The sequence below is a fragment of the Sturnus vulgaris genome, chromosome W, assembly GCF_052056855.1.
Source record: "Sturnus vulgaris isolate bStuVul1 chromosome W, bStuVul1.hap1, whole genome shotgun sequence".
Classification (NCBI taxonomy): domain Eukaryota; kingdom Metazoa; phylum Chordata; class Aves; order Passeriformes; family Sturnidae; genus Sturnus; species Sturnus vulgaris.
This window is the reverse complement of record NC_142282.1, coordinates 65,394,713-65,407,996: the sequence shown is the minus strand read 5'-3', so window position 1 is coordinate 65,407,996 and position 13,284 is coordinate 65,394,713. Positions and strand designations below refer to the sequence as shown.

The following is a 13,284-nucleotide window of genomic DNA, read 5'->3' as shown; positions in this document are numbered from 1 at the left end:
CTGTATGCATATGAATACACACACATCTTGAACACATTAATCACACTAGGATTCCCTCATTTATTTATTATTAGACCTGTGCATACAAGAATGGTCAGAAAACTAACAGATGGTATGTAATTTGGGATAGACAATTCCCAAAATAAGCTTCTTGAAATAAAAAGGTCCACTAATAAAGTTCAAAACTCTTCTAGAGCTCATGGTGGTGTAAAGAACGTAAAAGAAGCAATATTATAAAACATGAAAAATAGCAGGGCAACAAATCCACACATTTGCATTTACAGAAAAAATCTGTCTGTAACTAAACATCATCCACTTCACTACTATAGTGATAAAGGTAACAGTTTTTAAAAACACACTGAAACATACCAATTAAAATGCACTGAAATGTCACGTGAGATAGGGACTTAGGGTTGAGGTTTACCTGCTATTTCATCTGCAGTTGTAAATTCATCCTTTACAAAAGAAAATTCTATCTCAGTCTGGTTGCTAGCATTCATGGAGTCAGACCTCAGGTGGCTAGGGTTTTGGTTTTCCTCAGAGACATCTGTTGGCTGCAGAAAAGCAGTATGAACATCCTGAATGTGAGCTTTTAGGTCTTCATAGGATGGAGCTTGGAAGTCACAGCCATCGCACTGCAGCACCTCCATGGTTCAATAATTATCTTTTGCATTAGAAAATTCTGAAAGAAAAACAAGGAAAGGAGAATAAAAGAGGAGGGGTTTTGTTTTGGTTTTCCCTGTTTGGTTGTGTTTCAGAGGGGTTTTTGCTTGTTTTTACAGAAATTTCCTTCAGTGAATTCTGAAAATATATTAACCCCAAGCTTCCTATCACTATTGTCCTGGTTTCAGCTAGGATAGTTAATTTCTTCTCAGTAGCTGACTCAATGTCTCAAGAACTTAATGATTTCCAGAAATTCCATAATTACTGCAGTCTAAAACGCAATATTTAAAAGGCATCAAGGCAATTTTGAGTCAAAGAAAGACCTATCTAGGTAACTTGCAGGTTGCTGTTAGCAATGCCACAGTCAACCTTCTGACAAATGACTACTGTTTCAATGGACTTTGTCCTCTAGGCTTTTCCATTACTCGGGAGAGAGCTGTTGTTAGCAAGTCTGTTTCTCTAGCAGCTATATGCTAGAAGAACAACCACATTATTCCCAAACATTCATTCACTGAAACTTACAAATAGAAAACAGTGGTTTCTGCTTCTATAAGACTCACTCTAACCTTCTTGGAAGCTGAGAAAGTCCTGTGAGTTTCATTAGCAGCTAATAAAAAAAAAAAAAACCAACTTTAAAATGAAAACACTTGTCTTTCTTTTCAAAATATTGTAATTCCTAACTTCAGTGGAAAACATAAACATAATTTCAAACTGAGATCTAAATATGTGTATTGAAAATAGAATGCTGTACATTGGAATTAATTCCACCAAACACCAAGAACATCTCCACTTTTAGTTATAACTGTAAGACTTCCATTACCATCTGTCATTGGGTACATATCTTTGATGGGATAGGAGTTTGAGGAAGGGATGGGCAATAAAAATAATAAGAATACTACAAAAATACAATGGAAACATAAATAGCAGTGATCTTCATAAACACTTCATAACTTCATTATTAATCCCAAACATCTATATACTGTAATGTATAAAGTAACAAAATTTGGCAAGTTCGAGTTCAATATGTGACCAATTAATCCCATTTCACAAAACACTGCGGTGGAATTTATCACTAGACTTTTAGCTTATGTACTGCCATAAACAAGACGACAGACAAAATTCAAGAAATGCAAAAGGCTAAGACCCTCTTGCCCTGTACAGCAATTGGGTACAAAAGCAACCTATTATTTTAAAGTGATAACTCATTTATTAAGTTTCCCACACATTGCACTGGGCCAAGATAACCTAGGAGTTCCAGAGGTCCAAGACATAATAGCAGACAAAACCATTATAGTGTGAAAATTCAATTTTTTACTGTAAAATGTAAAACTATTTCTATAGTAAGATGAAAATCTGCTGCAGGCAAAACAGTCTCAGTTCAAGGAATTTTATTTAATTTAGTTTCTTGTCAGCTTCTTTCTGCCCTTCCTTATTTCTTACTCATCTTCCTTCACTGCTCTTTGCTTCTAACTGCTCTGCTCCAGTGTGGGTTCTACCATGGGCCAAAGTCCCTTTTGAGGGTGTAAATGCTCCTGCATGGAGCACCTTTCAAGAGTGAGCCTTCTACCCCTATTGGCAATTGTCCTTAAATATGTTTGAGCAGGGGCACCATATGCTCCTCTGATTCTTTGAAAGTTTGGCTCTCAATGGGTTCTTTCAAATTTTTAGAACTGGCTGGAACTGGCTGTTCATGGCCTCCTCCCACAATGCAGCTCCTTGCTCCCAAAACCCAGACATTTATGTTCAATATAAAACTCTAGGGCACAAAGAGAGGACACTGCATAAAATAATGCCTTGTCATATAGCCTACTAAAATAAACTTCTGGCCAGTCTATTTCTGGACAGTGAGCACACAGACACTCCACATGTTTAATCTATATTATTGTACTCACTGCAATATCTGTTTCCCCCAGCCCCAACAACAAAAAAAACCACAACAAAACCAAAAAAGGAAAAAATGGTGCACCAGATTTTTTTCAGTTAGCAAAACTACAATGATTAAGATACTCCAGCTCTTATTTACAAACACCAGATCAAACACCATAGCCGTGGAAAGGCGTTTTAACCCTTTAAGTGCGGCAGAAATAAGATGCACACCTACATGGTCATCTTTCATGATAGGAAAGAAAGAGACAAGTTTATTCAGAAACACACTTGGTTTTATAGCATGACTCGCAACTCCAAGAGTAGAGAAAAGATGATTGTTTCAGGGAGAAGACACCCCATTCCCAGGGCCTGGTCATGCACCACAACAGGTGTTCTATCTTTATTATTAATTCCTTTTTATTTTGACCAAGATATCACCCTGGGAGAAATTCTCCCTAGCCTACAGCTGGACCAGCTTATCGGCTGGGAACAGAGTTGAGAAGCTCTGGCCTGGAATATTTTTCAGGCTGTAATTTTCTTGCTTTCTCAATATGTGTCCCTACAAAACACTGCTGAAGAAGTTACTATCTGTTCGGAGACCAAATTACAGTAGTGAGTGAACCACCGCACCATGTCTTCTTTACCCAAATCCATTAGACCTGAAAACATTTATTTTTCTCATGGGGCAAATGACTCCTGCATTTGGAGCACTTCACAGAAAAGCAATTAATTTATTTTTCACTATCTGTAACCCAAGCTTAGTTCTCTCATCTCAGCCAAACAAGTCACAGCTCTGCTGAATGTGTTCATCACACTTTCAAGACTTATAAGCCTCTGCTTCACTGAAGCTTTAAGACACATTAAGTTGCCCTACTCCTCTGAATTTTGCAAGTAGCCATTTAAGCTCAGACAACTGCACGCAGTGGCTCATAGTTTCTTACCTGTGATCAACATGGCCTCACTTTGTCTCAGATTCATCTCTGGTATACAAGATTATTTTTTCCCTTGGATGATACAAAAACCCAAAACACCATTATCTAAGCACCATTATCCTTATTTTCTATGATTTACCTCGCCTCCCTGTCATGGTTTAGCAATGGTACTCCCCAAGACTCTCCAAACCACACACTGCTCTCTCTTGCTCCCTGCTTTTTCCTTCCTCCTTCCACTTGTGGCAGGATGCAGAGGAGAATTGAAGGCACAAAAGGCATAGGTCACAGGTTGATATAAGAACAATTTACTGGAAAGAGCAATGAGATAAAATCAACAGGAACAGCAACAATACTAATGACAGAGGGCACAAGAAAAGAAAAAATTTTCACAGAAAAGCCACCCACTGACAATCGACAATACCAGATGGCTCCCTCCACCATGTTTACTTGACTGGAAGGAACCCCTTCTCCTCAGAAGACAGTCCTTTTCCCCTGCCCCCAGCAATGGCATGAGGTGGTACAGAATAACCTCCATGTCCTAGCCATGCCCAGTCCCAGGTCCCAGCTACTGCAAAAATTAACCCTGTCCTGAATGGAATCAGGACAATATCCACCCCTTATTCTATACGATCTACTCATGCCCAGATTCTACACCTTCCAACTAGATGTATATATACCTAGCTAATGCAAAAGTTAACCCTGTCCTGGACAGAACCAGGACAATCCCCAATAGTACCTGTTCTCTTTTTCTGTCAAAATAGCACCTTTTCTTCCGGAACAATTATTTGCAAAGATCTCCAAAAGTTCTTTTAACTCTAGTAATATAAATGTGTTTATTAATTCCAGCAACAGTCTTACACAGTTCTACTGACTCAATCAAAACAGTCACCTCCCATCAGGAGAATGAGGAAGTAGAAAGGAGATCCCCCTCAAATCTGCCATTTTCATCCCTTAGGAGTCATCTCTCTTCCCAAAGAAGACACTCCATTCCCCTGACAGATTCCAAAGTCCTTTGTTCATCACCAGCCAGCCTATCGGCATCAGAAAACCCCGGCAGCAGATACACCTTTCAACACAAAGACTGTAGCCATGCCTTTTAACAGATGCTCCCTGAAACCTCCATCATGTAGAAGAGGGGGGAGGGATCCCCCATCTTTAAACTTCGGTTCCTCTAGAAACAAAACAAAAACTTTTCCGTGTGTCTTTAGGGAAACTTTAAGTCAGTTTACATAATAAGAACCAAAAGGAGTGTTATAAATGAGAGACAAAAGTCTCGATATTCAGCAAAATTTTAGATTGCTTTATTTGATATAGAAAGAGCAAGCAGCGCGCTGGGGAACGCGAGGGGTCACCACCCACTCCACGCTCCACTGAACCTTGGTTTGCAGCCTCTTCTTATACTGTGGGTTCTCGTTGTTCACAAATTCACAAAGCCTTTGGGTGATAATCAGTCACAGATAGCCATCCGGTCCTTGTAGATAACCACCAGAGAAGTTCTGGGAGTCTGGTTTTTGGGATAGGCAGTATTGATTAGACAAAGGCAGGAAGGGCTTTTTGGGAAGTCCGATCTCGCAAGCTGGTAGCCGATACAACTTATTTGAAAAACATAATATAACATATTGTAATGTAACATAATACAACATAATATAACATAACAAGGTGATTTTAAACAGAATTATTTAATCATATAATTTCCTTTATCTAGTGTCCATGCTTCACTTCAGAGCTTAGTATTCTGGTTTATACAAACCCCAATGCTTTTGTGATTAACACGAATCTTTTATCAATTGTCACAGGAGGGAGGAAAAAAAGACAAATTGATGTTTTTAACAAGATAAACATAACCTCTTAAGCCTGGCACAATAAGAGTTAAAGACCAACAATCATCACTAGTGTATACTGCTAACATTCTTTAATATTCTGGCACTGTTGAGAAAACAGCCAGCAACCCTGAGGATAGCTTCAGAACAATCTCTAATCCTTCTGCTACAAAGTAAAACAAAAGGCTGAGAGATTAGTAATAGCTATTGATTATAAAAAAAAGAACCTTTCTAATGAGTTCTCACTGCAATGTCACAATAATCTCTCCCACAAAACCAGCACAGAATCATAGAAGAGATTAATCTTAGAGCAGATAAAAGCAAAAAATATTAGGTATTGCTGAGTAGTCTTCAATTTCTTACTTTTACCAAGCACGACGTTGAAGTTAAAATGAAGCATTTTGTAAGAAATTCTACTTTATTATTGTCTTGGTTTGAAAGACAGGTATTTTCTAAGGAAAAGCGAGAACCTCTTTCCTGAGATGCAGAGTGCAACCCCCTCCCCTTTAATTATTTTAGTTTCAAATCAGAGGCTGTCAGGCAGGAGATATGGGGATAGGAATAACAGTTCTTTACTGATATCTAACAAGGCAAAATAGCAGAAACAACAACAGCTATAAAAATTGACAACAAAACAGAAAAGTATAACTCAGTTCCAGTCTCTTTTGTCCACAGGCTCCATCTCCCTCTGCGCTCAGTTACCGGTGCTGGGGGCAGGGCAGGTCCCGCGCAGTTGAAGAGGGCTGGGTGATGGCGGCAGCGGCCCAGGGGTGAGAGGGATGGAGGAGCGACTCCCCCCTCACGGTGTCGGTCGTGGTGCTCGGCAAAGTGTCCGGAGGTAGTAGAATGAAGTGGGAGAGGAGCAGAGCGATGTCCAACGGCAGGGAGCGTGGATCTTGGCGCTGGGATGGCAGGGGAGATGCTAGCTCAGAGCACGGGCCGTCCTCCTTTCACGAGCGAAGCGAGCAGCGAGAGTCCCCCCCAGACCCCTCTCCCACCTTTCCTTTTCCGGTCTCCCCCCATCCACCCACCCCCCTTCGAGAGAACATTGTAGTTACTAAGGTGTAGCCACAAATACTTAGCATAACAATGGGATAAATTCCACAGAAAGAAAAGGGAACAATTCAACCCCCAACAATTATACACATATTTTTCTGTAACATTTAGATATTGCTCAAAGGACAAACACAAAAAATGTTAGTTCGAGCTAGAAACTTAAACGTGTTCCTTTCTTTTTTTTTCTCCCCTCCTTTTTGTCCGTGTTGCATATAGAACTAAGAATGGTGGCATATTTTCAAATATGATGTTAATATCTGGCCTATCATCTAGAGAGATTTACTTATCTTGTCACTTGTTACCTGGGAGCAGAGCCTGACCTCCACCTGGCTCCACTCTTCTGTCAGGGTGTTGGAGAGAGCAAGAAGGTCCCCCCTGAGCCTCCTTTACTCCAGGCTGAGCCCCCCCATGCTCCCTAAGCTTCTCCTTGTACTCCAGACCATTCCCCAGCTCCGCTCCCTTCTCTGGACATGCTCCAGCCCTTCGATATCTCTCTTGTCATGAGGGGCCCAGAACTGCCCCCAGGACTGGAGGTGCCTCAGCAGTGCCCAGTACAGTGCCTTAGTCCTGCTGGCCACACTATTTCTGATACAGGCCAGGTGCCATTGACCTCTTGCACATGTGGGTAAACCTGGGCTCATGTCACACTGCTGTTACCAGCACCCTCAGGGCCTTTTCTGCCAGGCATTTTCCAGCCACTCTGCCCCAGCCTGGAGCTGAAGGGGATTGGTGTGACCCAAGGGCAGGACCCAGCCCTTGGCCTTGATCCTCACACCATTGGCCTCGGCTCATCAATCCAGCCTGTCCAGATCCCTCTGAAGAGCCTTCCTGCCCTCCAGCACATAAAAACTCCCGATCCAACTTGGTGTCATCTGCAAACTTATTGAGAGTGCCCTCAATCCCCACATCCAGACCACTGATAAAGATATTAAACAGGGCTGGCCCCAATTCTGAGCCCTGGGGAATCTCACTAGTGACCAGCCCCAACTGGATGTGGCACCATTCCCCACGACTATCTGGGCCTGGCCATCCAGCCAGTTTTTTTACCCAGTGAAGAATGCACCTGTCCAAGCCATGAGCAGCCAGTTTCTCCAGGAGAATGCTGTGGGACATGGTGTCAAAGGCTTGAGTAAAGTCCAGGTAGACAATATCCCCAGCCTTTGCCTCATCCACTAAGTGAATCACCTTGTAATAGGAGAAAATCGGGTTGGTCAAGCAGGACCTGCCTTTCCTAAACTCATGCTGGCTGGGCCTGATCCCTGGGTTGTCCTGTATGTGCTGCTTGATGACGCTCAAGATAATCTACTCCATGATCTTCCCCTTGTATAGTTCCTCGATTTTCCTTCTTGTCCTTCCTGTAGATGGGCATCACATTAACACGAATTTTTATCAATTATCACACAGTTGACTGGAGGTTAGCTGATCACAAAAGCATTGGGGTTTGTATAAACCAGAATACTAAGCTCTGAAGTGAAGCACGGACACTAGATAAAGGAAATTATATGAAAAAATCATTCTGTTTAAAATCACCTTGTTATATTATGTTGTATTATGTTACATTATATTATGTTATGTTTTCCAAATAAGTTGTATCAGCTATCAGCTTGCAAAATCAGACTTCCCAATAGCCCTTCCTGCCTTTGTCTGATCAATACTGCTTATCTCAAGGACCAGACTTCCAGAACTTCTCTGGTGGTTATCTACAAGGACCAGATGGCTATCTGTGACTGATTATCGCCTGAAGGCTTTGTGAATTTGTGTAAGGATGTTTATTCGACCACCACTGCTTACCTGGCAAAATTATGACAGCAAAAAACCAAAAAATTTTTGATTACAACGAGAAACCACAGTATAAGAAGAGGCTGCAAACCAAGGTTCAGTGGAGTGTGAAGTGGGCAGTGACCCCTCACGTTCCCCAGCGTGCTGCTTGTTCTTTCTATATCAAATAAAGCAATCTAAATTTTGCTGAATATCGAGACTTTTGTCTCTCATTTATAACAACTGGGACCTCCCTGGTTAGCCAGGACTGCTGGTAAATGATTGAAAGCGGCTTGGTGAGCACTTCTGTCAGCTCCTTCAGTAATCTTGGGTGGAGTCCATCTGGCCCCATGGACTTGTGGGTGTGTCTAAGTGGTGTAGCAGATTGCTAAACATTTCCCTTGGATTATGGGGGTTTCATTCTACTCCCAGTCCCTGTCTTCAAGATCAGGGGGCTGGGTACCCGGAGACCAAGGCATTAGGTACCTCAGCCTTTTTCTCATTCTTTGTCACTCTGTTTTCCCCTACATCCAGTAAAGGATGGAGATTCTACTTGGCCCTCCTTTTCTTCCTTATGAATTTATATAACATTTTTTGTTGTATTTTACAGTAGTAGTCAGATTAAGTTATATTTGGGCTTTGGCCCTTCTAATGTTCTCCCTGCATAATTTCACAACATCCTTGTAATCCTCCTGAGTTGCCTGTCCCCTTTTCCAAAGGTCATAACCTATCTTTTGCTCCCTGAGTTCCAGACAAAGCTCTCTGTTCAGCCAGGCTGGTGTTCCCTGCTGGCTTGTCTCTTGGTACATGGGGATGGCCTGCTCCTGCACCTTTAAATTTCCTTTTGAAGCACATCCAGACTTCCTGGACTCCTTTGCCTTAAGGACTGCCTCCCAAGGGACTCTGTCAATCAGTCTCCTAAACAGGCCAAAGTTTGCCCTCTGGAAGTCCAAGGTGGCAGTTCTGCTAACCCTTCTCCTTTGAGAATCAAAAACTCATTTCGTGATCACTGTGCCCAAGACAGTCTCAACCATCACATCACCCACCAGTCCTTCTCTGTTCACACATAGCAGGTCCAGTGGGGCACCTCCCCTGGTTGACTTCCTCATCAACTGTGTCGAGAAGTTCTCTTCCACACACTCCAGGAACCTCCTAGACTCTTTCCTCTCTGCTATGTTGTATTTCCAGTGGATATCTGGTAAGTTGAAGTCTCACACCAAAACATGGTCCAGACACCACAAGACTCTCCCAGCTGCTTACAGAATATGTCATCTGCCTCTTCATCCTGGTTGGGTAGTCTGGAACAGACTCACACCAGGATATCTTCCTTGTTGGCCTTCTCCCCATTTCTTACACATAAACACTCAATCCTATCATCACCATCATTAAGCTTCAGACAATCAAAACACTCTGTAACATACAGGACTAACCCACTGCCTCTCCTTCCTTGTGTGTCCCTTCTGAAGAGTTGGACCAAGACTTGTTGAAGACAGTCACCTAACAGAGAAGAAGAAAAGTAGAGGCATTCAATGAAGTTTTTACCTCAGTCTTGAATAATACTGGTAGACCTCAGGCTGCCTGGTCCCCTGAGTTGGAGAACCACAAGTGTGGGAACAGTGACTTTCCATTTGTGGACACTGAAATTGCGAGGGACCAGTTGTATCATCTGAATGTTCTTAAGTCCATAGGGCCTGATGAGATTCATTGCAGAGTACTGAAGGAGGCAGTGGATGTTATGGCAGGATCCATCTCAATCATCTGTCAAAGGTCTGGGGAGTTTTGGGAGGTCTTTGCTGACTGGAAGCTAGCTGGTATTATTCTACTTTATGAGAAGGGCATGCAGAAAGACCCAGGAAACTACAGACCGGTTAGTCTAACCTCAGTTCCTGGAAAAATTGTGGGGAAGATTATACTGGATGCTATTGTAAGGCATTGAAAGAACAATACAATGGTCAGGTATAGTAAGCATGGGTTCATGTGGTGCTGTGATGCTACCACACAGAGAGAGAGAGAGACTTACACCTGACTCCAAGGAACTCAAGCAGGAAAAGACTTCTTTATTTACATTACATGTCTATTTATAGAATTTCAACAATGAGCATAGATTGGACTGTGATGATGAGACCTCTTGACTCCATTGGTTCATCACATGTCCATCAATGCTCTCTTCCTCCAAAGAGGAATGCAAAACAATCATTGTTTAGAAGAAAGTGTGAGAAAGTGTAAAAAGAATCTGTCAACATCAGAAGGCCAGAACACAGGTACAACAGGTTCACAAAGGCAAAGTCCTGTCTAAATAATTTTATATTCTTCTATGATGTAGTCACCATCCTAGTGGATGAAGGGAAAGCACTAGATTTAGGTTTTCTGGATTTTAGTAAGGGTCTTGATATTGTCACATCAATAACCCTTGTATCTTTGCTGCCGTGTGGATCTCCATCCCCTACCTCCACTGAGACGGCAGACCGAAGGACCTCACTAGCACATAGTGGGGGTCTGCTACAGGTTGCCTCACCAGAAAGAACAAGTGGATGAAGCCTTCTACAGACAGCTAGGAGCAGCCTCAGATTCATAGGCCCTGGTCCTCATGGGGGATTTCAACCACTCCAATATCTGTTAGAGGGATAACACAGCAAGGGATAAGCAATCCAGGAGGTTCCTGCAATGCATTTAGGATAACTTCCTCCTCCAAATGACAGAGAAGTCAACAGGGAGAGGTGTTCTGATAGACCTCATACTCACCAACAAGGAGGGGCTTGATGGGGATGTGAAAGTCAAAGGCAGCCTTAGCCTCAGTGACCATAAGATGATGAAGTTCAGGCTCCTGAGGGGAAGGAGGGATGGTGAAATGCAAGCAACACAGACCTGAACTTGAGGAAAGAACTTCAAAGTTCTCCTTAGAAAGATCTCATGGAATAAGGCCCTGGAGGTAGGAGGGGTCCAAAAAAGCTGTTTAATATTCAAGGATCACCTCCTCCTAGCTCAAGAGAGCTCCATCCCAAGGAATAGGAAGTCGGGCAAATCTCAGGAGGCCTATGTGGATGCACAAGGAGCTCCTGGCCAAGCTCAAAACACAATAGGGAAGCCTACAGAGGGTGAAATCAAGAATGGGCAACTAGGGAGGAAAACAGAAATACTATCCAAGCATACAGGGATGAGGTTAGGAAACCTAAAGGTCAAATCTAATTAAATCTGAGCAGGGATGTCACAAACAAGAAGGGCTTCTCTAAAAACACAAATGACAAAAGGAAGGCTAGGATTGTTGTGGTTTGACACTGGCCCAACGCCAGGCATCCACAAGAGTTGCTCGTTCACTTTCCCCTGCCATAGCTGGGCAAAGGAGAGGAAAAAAATAATAATGAAGGGTTCATGAGTTAAGGACCAGGAGAAAACATTTCAAGGGCAAAATAGGCTCAACTTAAAGTTGTAAAGTGAATTTATTACTAACAGAATCAGAAGAGGATAATGAGAAGTAAAATAAGCCCTTAAAACATCTTTTTATCCCCCCAGCCTCTCCTTCCTTCCCACCAACAGCACAGGAAGACAGGGCATGGGGGTTTATAGGTCAGTTCATCACCGAGATTTTCCTCCGCTGCTCCAGGAGAGGAGTCCTTCCCCTGTGAGACCGTGGGGTCCCTCCCATGGGAGACAGTTCTCTGTGAACTTCTCCATCATGGGTCCACTCTCACGAGCAGCAGTCCTACCACACCTGCTGCAACGTGAGTCCCTCCTATGGGCAGACAGCCCTCCCAAAACTGCTGCGACGTGGGTCTCTCTTTCCACAGGGTGCAGTCCTCCAAGGACAGGCTGCTCCAGTCTGGAAGCAGGGGCTGTCTCTCTCCACCAGGTCTTCCACTGGATCATAGCCTCCTCCAGGCATCCACCTGATGCCTTAAGTTTTAAGTTTTTCTGTTCTGCTTTGGTGTATAGCTTTTAGTTTTATATTAAGGGTTACTAGGATCTTTTCACAGGGTGGTGAAGACAAAACAGCCCTATTCCAGCTGGGGACTCAAGAACAACCTCTTCAAACTTCAGGCCCTAAGCATAAACAATGTAAAAAGAGGAGGGTGGGCAAGCAAGCAAGCAAGGAGGATGAAACTTCATGATTTGAGGCTATTAATTGGACAGTTGACTTCTGTATGCAAATGGACTAAAATCTATAAAAATGTGACATCTCGTGATCAAGCCCTCTTTTGCTTCCATCTTGGAGCCATCCGGGCAGGGCCACGACTGTGGCACTGGTACTGCCAGGGTGTGGCCTTTGAAGGCCCCTCAATAAATATCCATTTTATTCCTCTGTCTAGCCTCTGTTCCAGCTCCTCTAGGCATCACACTTGCTCCAGTATGGGCACCTCCCCCAAAGGCTGTGAGTGGATCTCTGCACCTCCCATGTATCCCCTTGGGCTGCAGGAGGACGACCTATTTCACCATGGTCTTCACCACGGCCTGCAGAGGAATCTTGGCTCCTGTGCCTGGAGCACCTCCTCCTCCTCCTTCTCCACTGACCTTGGTGTCGCCATGTTGTTTTCCCTGACATGTTCTCACCTCATACTCTTTTCTGACTAGAAGCAAAACTGTGTGACTTTGTTTTGATTTTCTTCTTAAATATGCTATCACAGAGGCATTACCAACCTCTCTCATTGGCCCAGTTTTGGCCAGCAGCATGTCCATCTTCAGAGTCATCAGGGATTGGCTCTGTTGAACATGGTGGAAGCTTCCAGCAGCTTCTCACAGAAGCCACCTCTGTGGTCCCCTCGCTACCAAAAAATGGGGTCGTGCAAAACCAACACAGGGAAAATGTGGGCCCCTTACTGAATGAGACAGGGGACCTGGTGACACAAGACACAGAAAAAGCTGAGGTACTGAATGCCTTCTTTACCTTAGGCTTTACTAGCAAGACCAATCTTCAGTAATCAGAGACCAGGGGGAAAATGTGGAGAAAGGAAGATGTATGCTTGGTGAAAGAGGTCCTTTTTTGTCTCAAGGAGGGTTAAGATCAAGACCAGTTTATCCCTTTTCTTTCTGTGGAATTTTCCCCATTGTTATGCTAAGTATTTGTGGCTACAGCTTAGTAGTAACAGTTTTCTCTCACAGGGGGGTGGGGACAGGGGGAATACCAGAAAAGGAAAGGTGGGACGGGGGGTCGGGGCACGCTCTTTCGCTCTCTCGTGGGGTGGAAGGAAGACAGC

At 43.4% G+C, this 13,284-nt stretch overlaps 1 protein-coding gene across 1 annotated transcript in view; it reads right to left on the bottom strand.

Moving 5' to 3' along the window:
• LOC148220327 (zinc finger protein 462-like) overlaps positions 1-650 on the bottom strand; it is a 36,670-nt gene extending 36,020 nt beyond the window's left edge. The window contains 1 exon segment of the mRNA XM_088155531.1: positions 425-650. Within this exon segment, the coding sequence (XP_088011657.1) occupies positions 425-650 (226 nt within the window).
• Between the last annotated feature and the right edge of the window lie 12,634 nt (positions 651-13,284).